This window comes from Elephas maximus, chromosome 13, assembly GCF_024166365.1.
Source record: "Elephas maximus indicus isolate mEleMax1 chromosome 13, mEleMax1 primary haplotype, whole genome shotgun sequence".
Taxonomy (NCBI): domain Eukaryota; kingdom Metazoa; phylum Chordata; class Mammalia; order Proboscidea; family Elephantidae; genus Elephas; species Elephas maximus.
The window spans coordinates 23,210,424-23,225,705 of NC_064831.1; the positions used below are offsets into that span (position 1 = coordinate 23,210,424).

At 35.3% G+C, this 15,282-nt stretch overlaps 1 protein-coding gene across 1 annotated transcript in view; it reads right to left on the minus strand.

Moving 5' to 3' along the window:
* GLRB (glycine receptor beta) overlaps nt 1-15,282 on the minus strand; it is a 145,697-nt gene that overhangs the window by 29,676 nt on the left and 100,739 nt on the right. The window contains exons 5-8 of the mRNA XM_049905738.1: nt 11,190-11,419; nt 11,000-11,082; nt 9,297-9,437; nt 3,885-4,037 (exon numbers count right to left, since the gene is read on the minus strand). Of these exons, the coding sequence (XP_049761695.1) occupies nt 3,885-4,037; nt 9,297-9,437; nt 11,000-11,082; nt 11,190-11,419 (607 nt within the window). The remainder of the gene's footprint in view (nt 1-3,884; nt 4,038-9,296; nt 9,438-10,999; nt 11,083-11,189; nt 11,420-15,282) is intronic.

Sequence of the window (15,282 nt, forward strand, 5' to 3'; positions counted from 1 at the left end):
CATGATCCTCAGCGGTTTGGCAGTTTTGCAATAATGTAATTTGGCAGTTATGTAATGTAATTTGGCAGTTATGTAATGATGTAGTCATTCTCCATTATATGATCTGATATGGTCATCCTCCATTTTCACATAATGCCTATTTTCACATAATAATCTAGTCTTTGGACCCTAACCATGTTGATAAGTGAGAAAGGCGTATTTATTTTATAAAAAGAAAACAGACTTTGCCATACAACTCAAAAGTATCATTCCCAGGTATTTACCAAAGAGTAATGGAAACATGGAGTCCCTGGGTGATACAAATGGTTAACACGCTTGGCTGCCAACCAAAAGATTGAAGGTTCAAGCCCACCCAGAGCTGCCTCAGAAGACAGACATGGAGATCTACTTCTAAAATATTAGCCACTGACAACCCTATGGAGCACAGTTCTACTCTGACATGCATGAGGCTGCCATGAGTCAGAATCAACTCGACATCTGTTTTTGGTTTTTGTTTTTAAATAAAAACATATATCCATGTAAGACTCATTCACAAATATTCATAACATATTTATAACACCTAAAATATGGAAATAATCCAAATGTCCATCAATTGTTGAATAGAAACAGAAACTGTGGTGTATCATACTATGAAACACTACTCAGCAATACAGAACCAAATAATACCTGCAAAAACATGGATAAATATCAGAAACATAAATACGCCCCTATTCTCCAGCTTTCTTTTAATGAGTGTGGCTAGAGAAAAACATGCCACCATGATGACAAGTATCACTTTAAATTTATAACCACTAACCTCGAGAAGTCCATAATCCTGTCATGCCATCATGGTGTATTTCCCTTGTCCATTCACTAATTTTTCCCTCTTCAAACTCACAAAAATCTACCCCATCTAACTTGAAACTCATGGCCTTACTTGCTATTTTAATGATGAAAAAAAAAAAAAAAATTACAAGCCCACACCACCATATCTACCCATTTATCCTGTCTGTGCCCATATCCCATAGCCAGAGGTCAACAAACTATGGCCTGTAGGCCAGTCTTTTTCAACACCTGTTTTTATAAAGTTTTATTGGATCACATCCATACCTGTTCTAGCGCACATTGTCTATAGCTGTTTTAGTGCTATGACAGCAGAATTGAGTAGATGTGACAAAAACCATATGGCCCATCAAACAAATATTTACTATCTGGCCTCACAGAAGGTACATGCTGACCCTGGGACAAATCCACAGCGTTCCTAACAAAGGAGCACTTTGTTATTTCTACCCAAAATCTCCACTCTCTGGATTTCACCCCCACTCACTGACTCAAAGATACTGCTCCTATTCTTCTCCCTCTTTTCTGTTTTTTTCTTCATTACTAGTTATTTTTCATCAACAAATAATCATGCTGTGATTCCGGCCACCTTAAAAAATAAAATATCAATCTCTCTTCCCATCACAGCTACTTCTCTATTCTCTTTTACAACTAAAAATCCCCAATAAGATGTCTCTAGTTCTTTCCCTTCTGTTCTGTATTAAAGCCATTCTAATTAGACTTTGCAGGGTAAAAAAAGGTATTTTCCTGGTTCCTGAGAGATAGGTCTAAGCCCTTGCAATCTCCTGAGTAACTGAAGGACCCTTGGTGGTGCAGCGGTTAAACTGATCAACTGCTAACCAAAAGGCTGGTGCTTCAAAACCACCAGCGGCATCATGGAAGAAAGGTGTGGCTGGCAGTCTGCTTCTGTAGAGATTTATAGCCTTGGAAACCCTATGGGGTTGCTATGAGTTGGAATCAACTCGATGGCAGTGGGTTTGATTTTTTGGTTTTTTGTTATCTGTGGACCTCCACACCATACCTGAGAGTTTATGCTAATGAGATGACTCAGGTGGAGCTGCCCAGGCCAGAAAGACCATCTCCTGATCTAAGCCCACTTTGAAGGGGTAGGGGTGGAGATGCTGGGCAGGATTCCATCAAGTATGCCTATGAAATGAGGCCCAATAAAGGCTCTGGACACAAAGTTCCATGGGCTTCCTGGTGATAAAAAAACATCTGTTCTCAGGATGGTGACCTACCTCTTTGGGACAAGGGAACTCCCTATTGGGAACCCATCCATGTCTTGCCCTTTGCATCTCTTATTTACGCTGATCCTGATTTTCATTCTTTATAATAAAACCTGTAATCACAGTATAATCAAAATATAGCACTTCCCATGAGTTCTGTGAGTCATTCTAGTACAGTGAGAAACCTCAGGGAGTAGGGGGAGCCAGAAGGTCAGAAGTGAGAAGAGGCAGGGAACCTCCGAGCTTATGGTTGGTATTCTGAGGGGATAGTCAGAAGACCCCAAATTTGTAGCTAGCAGGTCAGAAATGAGGGCGTTGTGGGGATTCCCAAGTTTGTGGCTGGTGTCTGAAGTCTTGGGCAGTTATGGCAGCCTGGAGGACCGACCTCCTCAGGGGATTAACATCAGAGGTAGGAGTGCTGTGTGTGCAGCCAATGTCAGAACAGAGGGCACAGAACTGACAGTGAACTGGTCTGTATTAAACAACACAGTATGGTGTGAGAAGTGGAAATTTGATTTTTCCACACAGACAGGGACTTGTTCTCTGTGATTTTTATTAGATGTAAACCACTAAATTTCTTATTCAGATAAAATTAACATCTTCATGCTTTTTTCCTAGTTTCCAACTTTTTAAAATCTGTGTTTCATTAAAGTCCTCTAGTAAGTCTGGAGGGGGATTTGCACAAAGCCTTTTTGATGGAAAATAAAATAAAATTCAGCCACCAATCACTCACAGAGAGGTCAGATATATCACAGCCTTACCTATATGAGTTCCAGGTGATACTCAGAAAACATACACATTCAAACACACACACACACAGAGTAATAAAACGTCTGAAATTCCAATCAAAATTTACTGTCACAGTGTTCTTATTTTGAAGTTCACTCACTTTATCCATATGGAAGGTATCTTTATTATATCCCCAAGCAAAGACTATTTAACTTTTATACAGACAATTCTCAAAAATGGGCTAATGGTATTTCTATGTCACAAAGCGTTAAAAATTAACTGGAGAGCACCGGCATGGGGGGAGGGGGCGACCAGCCTGAAGCACTCTAGCCACCCCTGACGATACAACACACAATAGCTGATGTTTATGAAAACAACGCTAAGTAACATTTTAAAAAGATAAATTACGTTACATAGTCCCTAATTAGGAGCATAGGGTAGTATATAATATTATTTAGAAAGATTTTTGTCAAAAATCATTACTTGTTTTAACTTTGGCACTACTGAAAATTTTACATTTCATTTACCTGTGAAAATCCCTTACTAATACTTATTTCATGACAGAAAAGGTAGGATACATCAGGTGTGGAGATTTAAAATACACCGAGGACCAGAAAAGAAAAATGTGACTTAATTATAAAGTGCAAAAATACAGAGAATATCTTGTTCAACGTCAAGTATTGAAGAAAGCCTAAAAAAGAATTAAAAAAAAAATTTTTTTTATACGTTGCCATTAATTTCAAAATCCATTTTTTCAAAATAATTAATTATACGTTAGTTGTCTTCAAGTCTGCTCTCTCTCACTCATGGCAAGCCTGTGTACGACAGAGCTGAAACACTGCCCAGTCCTGCACCATAATTGATTATATAGGCCACAAACGAACAAATAAAAAAACAAACCCATTGCTGTCAAGTCAATTCTCATTCATAGCGACCCTACAGGACAGAGTAGAACTGCCCCATAAGGGTTTCCAAGGAAAGGCTGGTGGATTCGAACTGCCAACCTTTGGGTTAGCATTTGGGTTCTTAACCACTGCACCACCAGGGCTCCTATATAGACCAAAGATAAAACAAATTGCTGACATGAGAGAGAAACATGCAAATCTTTACCTAGGGGCACTCTGGCAGCACTAGCATCCGGGTTGATCCAGAAGGAAAGCCAGGAGAGGACCACAATCAGTAGGGTCGGCGCATAGACACCCATCATGTAAAACCCAACCTGTCTCCGCAGGGTGAAGATGACTTCTACACACGTGTAATAGCCTTTGAAAACACAAACATGTTCACGGTATGAGGTCTTCACCCACAGCCATTTTCAAGATCAATAACGTACCTGTAAATTGTAAGTCACTTCTCTTTGAGGCAATTTCACCAAATAAACTCAGCAAAAAAAAAAAATTTCCCTTAGGTATATATAATTTATATGATCTAAAAGGGTAACATTAGCGACCCTGCTTCCCTGACCTTGCACAGCTTCACTATGACTTCGAGAAATAGATACCAAATGCTGGTCCACTACGTCAGTGTCTAGATTTTTATGTCTTTGTTCAGGGATTTTGCAATAGATTTAAACTTTTCGTTACCCATGGGTACTCTGAGGGAAAAGGATCTAACAGAGTCATAGAGGGAGCAGTAAATCAAAGAGGCACAAGTCTAACAGGGACACTCCAGGACGGTACATCGTCAGCATAACTCTCCAGCCACCCGGACCACTTGTTATCTGGAAAGAATGGCAGTCTACAATATCTCATATGTATATTTAGACCTTAAAAATTTAAGAAAGTGCTGGAAGTAAACATTAGCAAGGATAAAAGTTAAATATGTTCAGTCTATTGGGATAAAAGATCTCCTAGTGCAAACATCTGACATTCCTCAGTTCTCTCTCCGGCCCTACTCCAGGCCTTTTAATGTACTTTAATTGGAGAATGAGGGAAAGGATTTTCACTTTCACAAGCTAAGGCAAAGGCAGAAACTGCTTTACAACATAATTCAGAGCTGCCAAGACATCAACTTCTCCCCATGGAGATAAATACATTTTAAAATTAATCACGAATTATGGAAAGCCTCATGATAGCCTTTGCTGACTTGAGATAGGAAATAAGTAACATGATCATTCTCATAGCAGTCATTATACAAGAGCCATTTCCACATGTTTCAGGTTGGTTTTTAAGTATTTTAATGCTGAAAATGCTTAATTTAGATACAAATGTCTTTTAACAAAAATAAGATGATTCATAAATATCAGAAAGTTAAAATGCCTTCCTTTGTGTTCAGACTAAGCTGTACATAATTATTTAAAAGATGTTGAAACAAATAAATGAATGGTTGAATGACCAGTATACAAATAATTACAGAGAAAAAGGCAATGTTACTTTCTTACTATTTTATAGGTTACAAGTAGTATTTACTTATTTTCCCTTATTGTGAAGAATATACATATATACTTTTGACACTAGAATAATCTTAATATTTACTCCCAAATGATACCTAGAGCAGTACTTGCACACAATAGTGTCTTGGTAAGTGCTGAATAAATGAATGACTATTCACATCCTCTCATCAAATAAGTAAGGTTAGAAGTTCATCCTTTCTTCCAGTGTAAATTATAATCATAGCTACCTCTAAGAAATTAGAAAGGTACTAGGGCTCATAAGTAACAAAAACAATTAATTGATTTGAACTGAAGTAAATTCCAAATTATGTCACATATATCCTTGTTACATAACAAACAAGAAGTGGAGGAGTTTCCCGTGTTTATTTCAATTTCATCAAAGCTACATAATTCATTTAAATCATTGAAAAGTTTTCTAAAGTTATAAAAGGCAAAACGATGAAAAAAATTTACCTTTTTTTCTGTTCCTTGACATTCAACTTCCTGCCTGGACCAACAAGAACATGTGTCTGCAACTAACAATCGTGCAATATTTCCAAAGTACAGTCTTTGGAAACTCCAACTGCTGCAACTAAGGAGTTCACGGTGTTTCCCAAAAGTGGTTTTGAAAAACTTCACTTACTAAGAGCATCACTTACTCAAGTTAATTGTATGTTATCGGATGTCCATCACTTACTCAAGTTAATTGTATGTTATCGGATGTCCATAGTGCATAGGAAATGGAGAACACAACGTATGTGCTCCTAAACAAATTACCCATTTCTAGGTAGCCTCAGCTGTGACAAATCTTATAGCAATTACCATAAAGTTGCTCACATTATAATGAATTTTTCTATCCATCCAGTGATGTGTAAGTGACAGCCTAAACAGCATGAGTCCTGTGTTCTAAGGCAGCTTTCAAACACTTGCCTTTTATGGGGCACCCACTAGGGGAGCTTTGGGAGCCTTGGATGCATTTAGCAGTAAAATACATGCTTGATTATTGTAGTGATTTTCTCTGTAAACTTTTATGAGAAATACTTCTTGATCTTTTTTCAGTACTGTTACATTTATGAGAGACAGGTGGGCAGCTAATTGATATAAATGTTCATTGGGCACATTCAATTTACCTTCTATTTCCTGTTAGATTTTATTTCATTATTACTCACTTGGGTTTCCAATTTAAGCATTTTTGAAGGCTTGTTTTTTTATACATTCTCCACTGTCACAATTTCCACAATCATAGAAAAGCATAATTTTTAATGAAGTTAAGCTGAGTCATTATTTCCACAGAATTAAAGAAAATGTTGGTCATCATTTGTCACTATGAGTTGAAATCATCTCGACGGCAACGGGTTTGGTTTGTTTGGTTTTATATACCTTCTCCACTATTTTATTCTTAGGCATTCCACATATTTTCAATTTTCGGATTTTCCGATGAGATTTCTAAGTATTATCCAAACATTAAAATGTTTTACTTATATTCATATGATGATTCACGTAAATGCTAATAAAGTACCTGAAACATAGTAAGTGCCCGATAAATATTATGTTCACAGAGTTTTTTGTTATTTTCTGTAGCTAATGAGATAACAATGATTTTTATGATAACAAAAAATACCACTGGGGGGAACTTTACATATTATAACTCTTGAGTAAACCCACAAGTCCTCTTTAACACAACGCTCCTTCTTCTTTCTTTATTAGACTTAAAAGAAATTACACACATTGTTTGTTTACTTATTTACCACAAGGAATCTAGAACATAGCTCTTTAAAGGGAGGGAACCTGTTGTTTAGTTACTGCTGAGTTCTCAGATGGAGATTTTTAAAACACAGGCTTAAAAGTAAAAATAAATAAATGATCACCCTCCAGGATTTCAGTCCTATATCATTTTATGCTATTACGTGAAATTAGAAATAAAATTACTTTTATCTCTAAATGAAATAAATGATTTTACTAATTTTTTATAATTTCTGAAATTACTTTCATCTCTAGATGAAGTTTAAAACTTCAGTTGGGTCTATATCGAATTTCTAAAATCAGTTTACAGACTACTCATTTGTAAATGTTAAACATATTGGTAATTATTTTCCATATATAACAGGACTCCACAGGCAGCGTAGCAACATCTCCGGTTTTAGACTTACTATTCCAGTGCCAGAGCTTAGTAACAGTACGGCTGTGGGTAAGTTACTTAATTTCTTTGCTTCCTTAAAAGGGGACAATGAAAATACTTAATTTAAAGGATTTCTGTGAAGATTAAATGATACAATTCCTGTAAAACATTTACTAAGCCAATGCCTAACACATAGCAAGTACTCAAAATGTCAGCTACTAAGTATGTGTTCCTAAACAAGAATCTAAAAAGAAGTTCTGGTTTCAAGATTATGTTTTCATTACCAAGTGAGCTGTAAAAATCCCTAAAAATTACAGTCAATCTTCTTGAGTGAGGAGCACACAGGGGAGGAGGAACACTAAATTGGTTCCCGTGGCTGACACTAACTTGACTGGTGACATTCAATAAGTCACTCGGCAAGCCTGGGCCTCAGTTATTTTATGTGTTAAATAAGGGAGCTGGCTCAGAAATATCAGTAAGATCACTTCCATATCGAACAACTATGTATCCAAAGTACTCACTGAGTACTTTGATGGTCATATTTTTAAGAACTCTGTTTGTACTTTTTAAAAAGTTGAGAATTCTTTTACCAGTGTGTGAGTATTTGATTGTTATCTCTCTTGTCTCAATAAACTATAAAATTACAAGCTCTAGAAAAGGATATATATAAACACCCCCCCAAAAAATATGTACACCAAAAATTCATAGGCATCAAGTCGATTCTGACCCATAACAACCCTATAGGACAGAGTAGAACTGCCCCATAGAGTTTCCAAGGAGCAGCTGATGGATTCGAACTGCTTACCTATTGGTTAGCAACCATAGCTCTTAACCACTGGGCCAACAGGGCTTCATGTATTTTATATATGTTAATGTATCTGAAGGCAAACACAACAGATGCTTATACTAACTTTATCTCCCAGTTGCCTAGTGATGCCTTTATTATGTCACTGTAAATATCCAAATATTCAGCCTATCTTTTATTTTTAATATCAGCAGGAATGTTTTAAATTATATTTTGGCCCTTGATGATGTCACCTTGGAGGCATTTTAGTTCAAACATCAGATCTTTCTAAATGCTGTACATTTACACTATATATTTTTACCATTGCAAGGTCAACATAAATATTACACTCAACCTAAACTTTCAGTATATCTATTCCTGAATATCTTTGTCGTGATTTCCTTCGGTGTTACTGAATTACACTGTGTGGTAATTTATACACTGAATTGATTATTAACGTAACAATCAAAACTCAATCATCATTTTTACTTATTATTACTAAGTTAAACAACACTATATTTAATGTTCAAGACTCTTAATAACCTATAACTACCAGGTTTTTTTTTTACTAGTAAAGACGCAAAGGTTGAATACTGATCATATTATGACAGTATTAAGTAATGAGTACTGTGCTTTCATTTCTGCAAAAGCTTGATGGAATTTAATGAATGAGGTCAATTTGTTCTGCTTTTCAGAATTGGCTATTGTCTGACACAGGTCAAGAAGATTTTTAAAAGTAATATTTACTGATGATCAGTTGCTTCACACTCAATGTTTCCTATACAGCATAAATATAAATGCTTTTATAAAATTAAGAATATGGGTCAACTACCATCTAAAAACTGCCCCAAATCCTCTGGGTATATATACATGGACGATGTTGTCCATATCTATAATGTTTGACCCAAAATTAAATCTTGCCAAAAGAAGAATTTCTTCACAACATCTAAGAAAGCCTGGGAGATGCCTGGGAGGGCTCAGGTTCCGAAAATAAAAAAAATTAAAATCTCTTGCTACCAGGATAACATAAGAAAAGCATAAATATCCAGTGATGAAAAGTTCAAAAAATGTTAGTGAATTTCAACTCTATAAAAGATTTAAGTATATATGCGCAAATATCAACTAGTTAGAAATAGTGAACTTATTTTAATTAGTTTTCTTTTTCTCTGCCTTTAGCATATATTAATATTAAAAAATGAATCTCTGAAATAGGACTTAGCTCTGTTTAATTTAAAGACTATTACTTACCAGTGCCTTTATAGTATTTTGTACAGTTCCCATATTCAATATCTTCCTTTTTAATATCAAATTGAGGCAAGGCAATTTTTTCTAACTGAACAGGATCCCCTGACTGCCAGATAAACCGTAAATCATCAGTTGTGTAACCAACTATAAATAAAAATAAATTATAAATAAAAATGTTAGTCTGAAATATAGGTAATTTTTAAAATGCTTTCTTAATATTTTAATATACAAATATTAAACACAGTAAAAAATGACAAAAATAGGGACTCTTTATACTAAATCATTGCTGAGAAAATATAAAGAGGTAAAATTCTATGGCTACTAATGAAAATATTACCACAAGAGTTATAGACCATAAAGAAAAAAAAAAAAAAAAAAAGACGAGTTAAAATAATCAGCTTATTTCAAATAGGTAAAATCCTATCTTGTCACAGGCAGTAGTCCATTTCTCTATATCGAAATTCTAAATTGCCACTAATAAAAAAGTTACAAACAAGTGGTTAGCTTTCCAAATGTATATTTATAGTAGTGCAATAAGCCGTTGCCGTAATATGCTATGTAAAATTCTTTTTGAAAACTATTCTAGGCAATAACTGTTCTACAGGAGCTGTATTACCATAGAAGAGCAAGAAACCATCCCTCAAATACACATCCTTACAGCAGCCTTTAGCATCCTGAAGTACACATTTTGCTTAGGTCACGCAGCTACAACGTAATGATCCGATAGGATTTTACAGCATATGATAGTCCACTGTCCAACTCTAGTGTGCGTTTTTCAAAGCAATACTTCAGTGCATCTGGTAGTAGAATTAGATGTTGGAATGTAATATATACAACCACACACACTCATGTATATATGTGTATACACAACACACACACAAACATACACTCATGCAAACTCTCACTTTATAGGTAGAAGGCAAAAAATACTGTTAAAATTTAGGATCCTTTTCAGCAAGGTTTTGAAAAACAACAAAAGTCCACTAGGTAAGAAATTATACCATCTAGTAAGCATGTACAAGACATTTTACAAGATATTATGCTTCACTGTTTGTAGACTTAGCTCATGGTATATAGATATTTAGGCTAAAGATCCCTTATAACATTGGTGCTAATTTTTCAAGGTTTGTTTCCTATTCTATTTTCAAAAGATGAGCATAATAACAAATTAATTAATATATCTGCTTTATAGATAAATAATTAAAATTAGTAATCTAGTTCATCTCTTATAAACTAAAGATATATAGTCATAAAAACATAAAAAATACAATTTGGAAAAACACTTTTTCTATACATCCAAAGACAATGACTGCTTGGTAGGATACAGCGGATATTTTTCAAATTTTCTACTATGAAAATATGACTTTTAGCATCATAAAAGTTACTTAATTTAGGGTACCATATTCTCCTTTACCTTGCCTGTATTACTAATTAAAATGAGGATGGTAGTTGTAAATAAGTTAGAAATGTACACCTACATCAACTGAATTGACATCAAAGACTAGTACAAAAAGGGTTTGTCTATCTTAACACAAAGCAAGATAGTAAACGAATAACCATAATTTCCTTAAAAAAATTATTCTAATGACTATTTGCAATCACATGCATTAGTTTTACCATTGTTATCTAAGATACTAGTAGAATGAATTGCCTAGAAATTTTAAGCATTTTTATTGCCATAGTCACTTATAGGCTTATTTACATACAGCTCTCAAGTTGCATCTTGCAACGCTGTGTGTCCATGGGAAACAAGGTCAAGTCCAAAGGGCAGGAAAGAGTAATAGATAACCTGAAAGTAGGAACAGGGGTGTTAGAAATCATCTTAAATACCTCTATGTGATCTAGCGGTTTTAAAAGGAAAACATAAGTATACAAACATGAAACATGAAACAGTACCTCATGCTGACCAGGACATCTCCATCCCGAAAAATAAAGAGGAGGATATTTTCCTGTGTCACATCATGAAAATTGGCACTTTTTTCATTTGCAAAAAATAAATCAGGCTTCCACAGACACTTGTACATTGTAGGATCCACTGTCAGTGCATCTGAGCCCCTAAAATCACTAGGGAGCTTCAACCTGGGATCATTCCATTTTTGTCTCAGAAAGATGTTCACTCTATAGTCCTGGAAAAAAAAATGTGTATGTTTATTGCTATTTTTTAAGTATGTGTTCAGCAACAGAATAAAGAAAAAAGCTTTAATGATTAGCAACACATGGTTTTGCTCTTCTAACATCAAGCAGGATCGCAACAGCTCAGTCACTAAATAAGACCTCCATCAACCATGTTAATAAAACTGTTGTCTCTAATTGCCATCTACAAACATTTTCATAACACTTGCTAGCTCAAACATCAGAATACAATTTTACCAACAATTGGATCACCTTATAGAAAAACCAATTACTTCAATTGGTTAGATGGTGGCATTGTAAAAGCACAAGAATTCCTAAATGGTACCATTATTCTACTCAAAAATGTAGAATAAAATTTTGTTTAAAAAATAGTTAAGAAGCTAAAGCTAGAAATTAATAACAGGAAAAATAAGGGAAAAAATTAAATACATGGAACTAAATAACACTATTTGGTCACAGAAGAAATAAAAAATAAAATTAACAAATACTTAGAATCAAATGAGAATGAAAACACAACAAACCAAAACATCTGAGACACAGCAAAAAGTGTGATCAGAGGAAAATTTATAGCAATAAATGGATACATCCAAACAGAAGAAAGGTTCAAAATAAATAACAACCAGACAACTTAAATATAAAAGGAAGAGCAAAAGAAGACCATAGTTACCAGAAGAAAGGAAATAACAAAGATCAGAGCAGAAATAAATTAAAATAGAAAACAGAAAAACAACAAAACTAGAAATAGGTTTTTTGAGAGAATTAATAAAATTGACAAACCTTTGGCCAGAGAAAAGAGAAGATGCAAATATCCAAAATAAGAAATGAAATGGGTGACATTATTGCAGAACCAAATGAGATAAAAGGTATTGTAACAGAATATTATTAAATATTGTACTCCAAGAAATATAAAAATGGGCAAATTTCTAGAAACACACTACCTACCTAAACTAACACAAATAGGGGTAGAATATCTGAACAGACCCATAACAATAGAGGAAATTGAAGATATCATTAATAAATAAATAAAACCTCCCAACAACAAAAAAGCCCCAGCCAGATGACTTCACTGGAGAATTCTATCAAACATTCAGATAAGAGTTGACATCAATTCCACTCAAACTATTCCAGAGCATAGAAGAGGAAAGAATTCTCTCTAATTCATTCCATAATCCAGCATAACCCTGATGCCAAAGCCAGGCAAAGACATCACAAAAAAAGAAAATTACAGGCCAATATTCTTCTTGAATATAGATGCAAAAATTCTCAACAAATTCTAACCAAGAGGATTCAACAGCATATCAAAAGAAAATAATGCATCATGATCAACTGGAATTCATACCAGGGATGCAACAGTGGTTCACATTAGAAAATCAATCAACGTAATTCACCATATAAATAAAACAAAGGAAAACAATTCCATCATCATCTTAATGGATGCAAAAATGGCATTTGATAAAATCCAACACCCTTTGTTGATAAAAACTTTCACCAAAATAGGAATAGAAGGGAAATTCCTCAATATAATTAAGAGCATATACACAAGAGCAACAGCCAAAATTATTCTCAGTGAAGAAAGATTGAAAGCATTCTCCTTGAAAACAGGAAAGAGACAAGGATGCCCATTATCCCCACTCACTGGGAAAAAATCTTTGGCAACAACATATCTGACAAGCATCTTATCTCTAAAATATACAGAAAACATCGACAACTCAACAACAAAAATACATGAAATCCAATCAAAAAAAGGGCAAAGGCCATGTAAAGACACTTCACCAAAGAGGACATTCAGGTGACCAACAAACACATGAAAAGATGCTTGTGATCACTAGCCATTAACCCAAAAAAACCAGTGCCAGAGAGATGCAAATCAAAACTACAATGAGATTCCACCTCGCCCCTGCAGAAAACAGCACTGATTATAAAAACAGAAAACAACGAATGCTGGCAAGGTTGTGGGAAGACTGGATCTCTTACACACTGCTGGTGGGATTGTAAAACGGTACAACCACTATGGAAAAAGAATGGCTTCCTCAAAAAGCTCGAAACAGAAATACCTTCTGATCTAACAATCCCACTCCTAGGTATATAACCTAGAGATCTAACAGCAGTGACACGAATAGACATAGGAACACTTATGTGCATTGTAGTATTATTCACAATAGCTAAAATAATGGAAACAACCCAAGCGCCCATCAACAGATGAAGAGATAAACAAATTGTGATACATGCATTCAATGGAATGCTACACAACTATAAAGAAAATGAGTTCAGCAAACATAACATGGATGAATCTGGAGGATATTATGCTGAGTGAAATAAGTCAATCACAAAAGGACAAATATTGTAGGTCTCACTATTATAAAAGGTCAAGAATAGGTATACACACAGAAAGCAACATTCTCTGATGGTTACCAGGGATGGGAGGGGGAGGGAATGGAAATAACTTTTAGATAGTTGTTGTTATTGTTAGGTGCCGTTGAGTCAGTTCTGACCCATAGCGACACTATGTACTATAGAACGAAACACTGCCCTGTCATTTGCCATGCTCATAATCGTTGTTCTGCTTAAGCCCACTGTTGTAGCCACTGTAACAATCCGTCTCCTTGAGAGTCTTCCTCTTTTTTGCTGACCCTGTACTCTACCAAGCATGATGTCCTTCTCCAGGGACTAATCCCTCCTGACAACATGTCCAAAGTAAGACGCGGTCTCGTCATCCTTGCTTCTAAGGAGCATTCTGGTTTTACTTCTTCCAAGACAGATTTGTTTGTTCTTTTGGCAGTCCCTGGAATATTTAACATTCTTTACCAACACCACAATTCAACAGCATCAATTCTTCCTCAGTCTTCCTTGAGCATTGTCCAGCTTTTGCATGCATAAGATGAGATTGAAAATACCATGGCTTGGGTCAGGAGCACCTTAGTCTTCAAGGTGACATCTTTGCTTTTCAACATTTTAAAGAGGCCTTTCACAGCACAGTTACTCAACGCAATGTGTCTCTTGATTTCTTGACTGCTGCTTCTGTGGGTGTTGATTGTGGATCCAAGTAAAATGGAATCCTTGACAGCTTCAATATTTTTTCCTTTTAATGGAGGACTTCTGTTTTCTTTATGTTGCAGTGTAATCCATACTGAAGGCAACAGTGTTTGATCTTCATTAGTAAGTGCTTCAACCAACCCCTCTTCACTTTCAGCAAGCAAGGTTGTGTCATCTGCACAACTCAGTTTGTTAATGAGTTTTCTTCCAATCCTGATGCCCCATTCTTCATACAGCCCATCCTTTCGGATTATCTGATCAGCAAAGAGATTGAATAGGCATGGTGAAAGGATATAACCCTGACACACACCTTTCCTGACTTTAAACCACACAGTATCCCCTTGTTTTGTTTGAACAACTGCCTCTTGATCTATGTACAGATATCCCATGAGCACAATTAAGTGTTCTGGAATTCCCGTTTTCTAGATAGTAGACACTTGTTATTTTGGGTGATGGGAAAGGCACACCAAATGTGAGTGAAGTCTGACAACTCGATCGACATTTAGTTTCTTCATTTTCTTGAAGGTAAATGAAGACACTAAGAAATACACAAGAAAAAGGGACCATTATGGTAAATACATATACAATTTTGTGACAACAGTAATAACAACCAAAAAATATGTGTGTAGTTACATAGGTAGATAAGCATGCATGTATGTGTATAGGAAGGCATTTGTGAGTACACATGTGCATGTATACGTGTATCTGTAGACATATGTACATACATGTTTATGTGTGCTGCATATGTATTCGCTTATATAATAAAGAACTTAGAAGGCACAGTTATGGAGACACTCTAGACATATCCAAACACCTCGTGGGA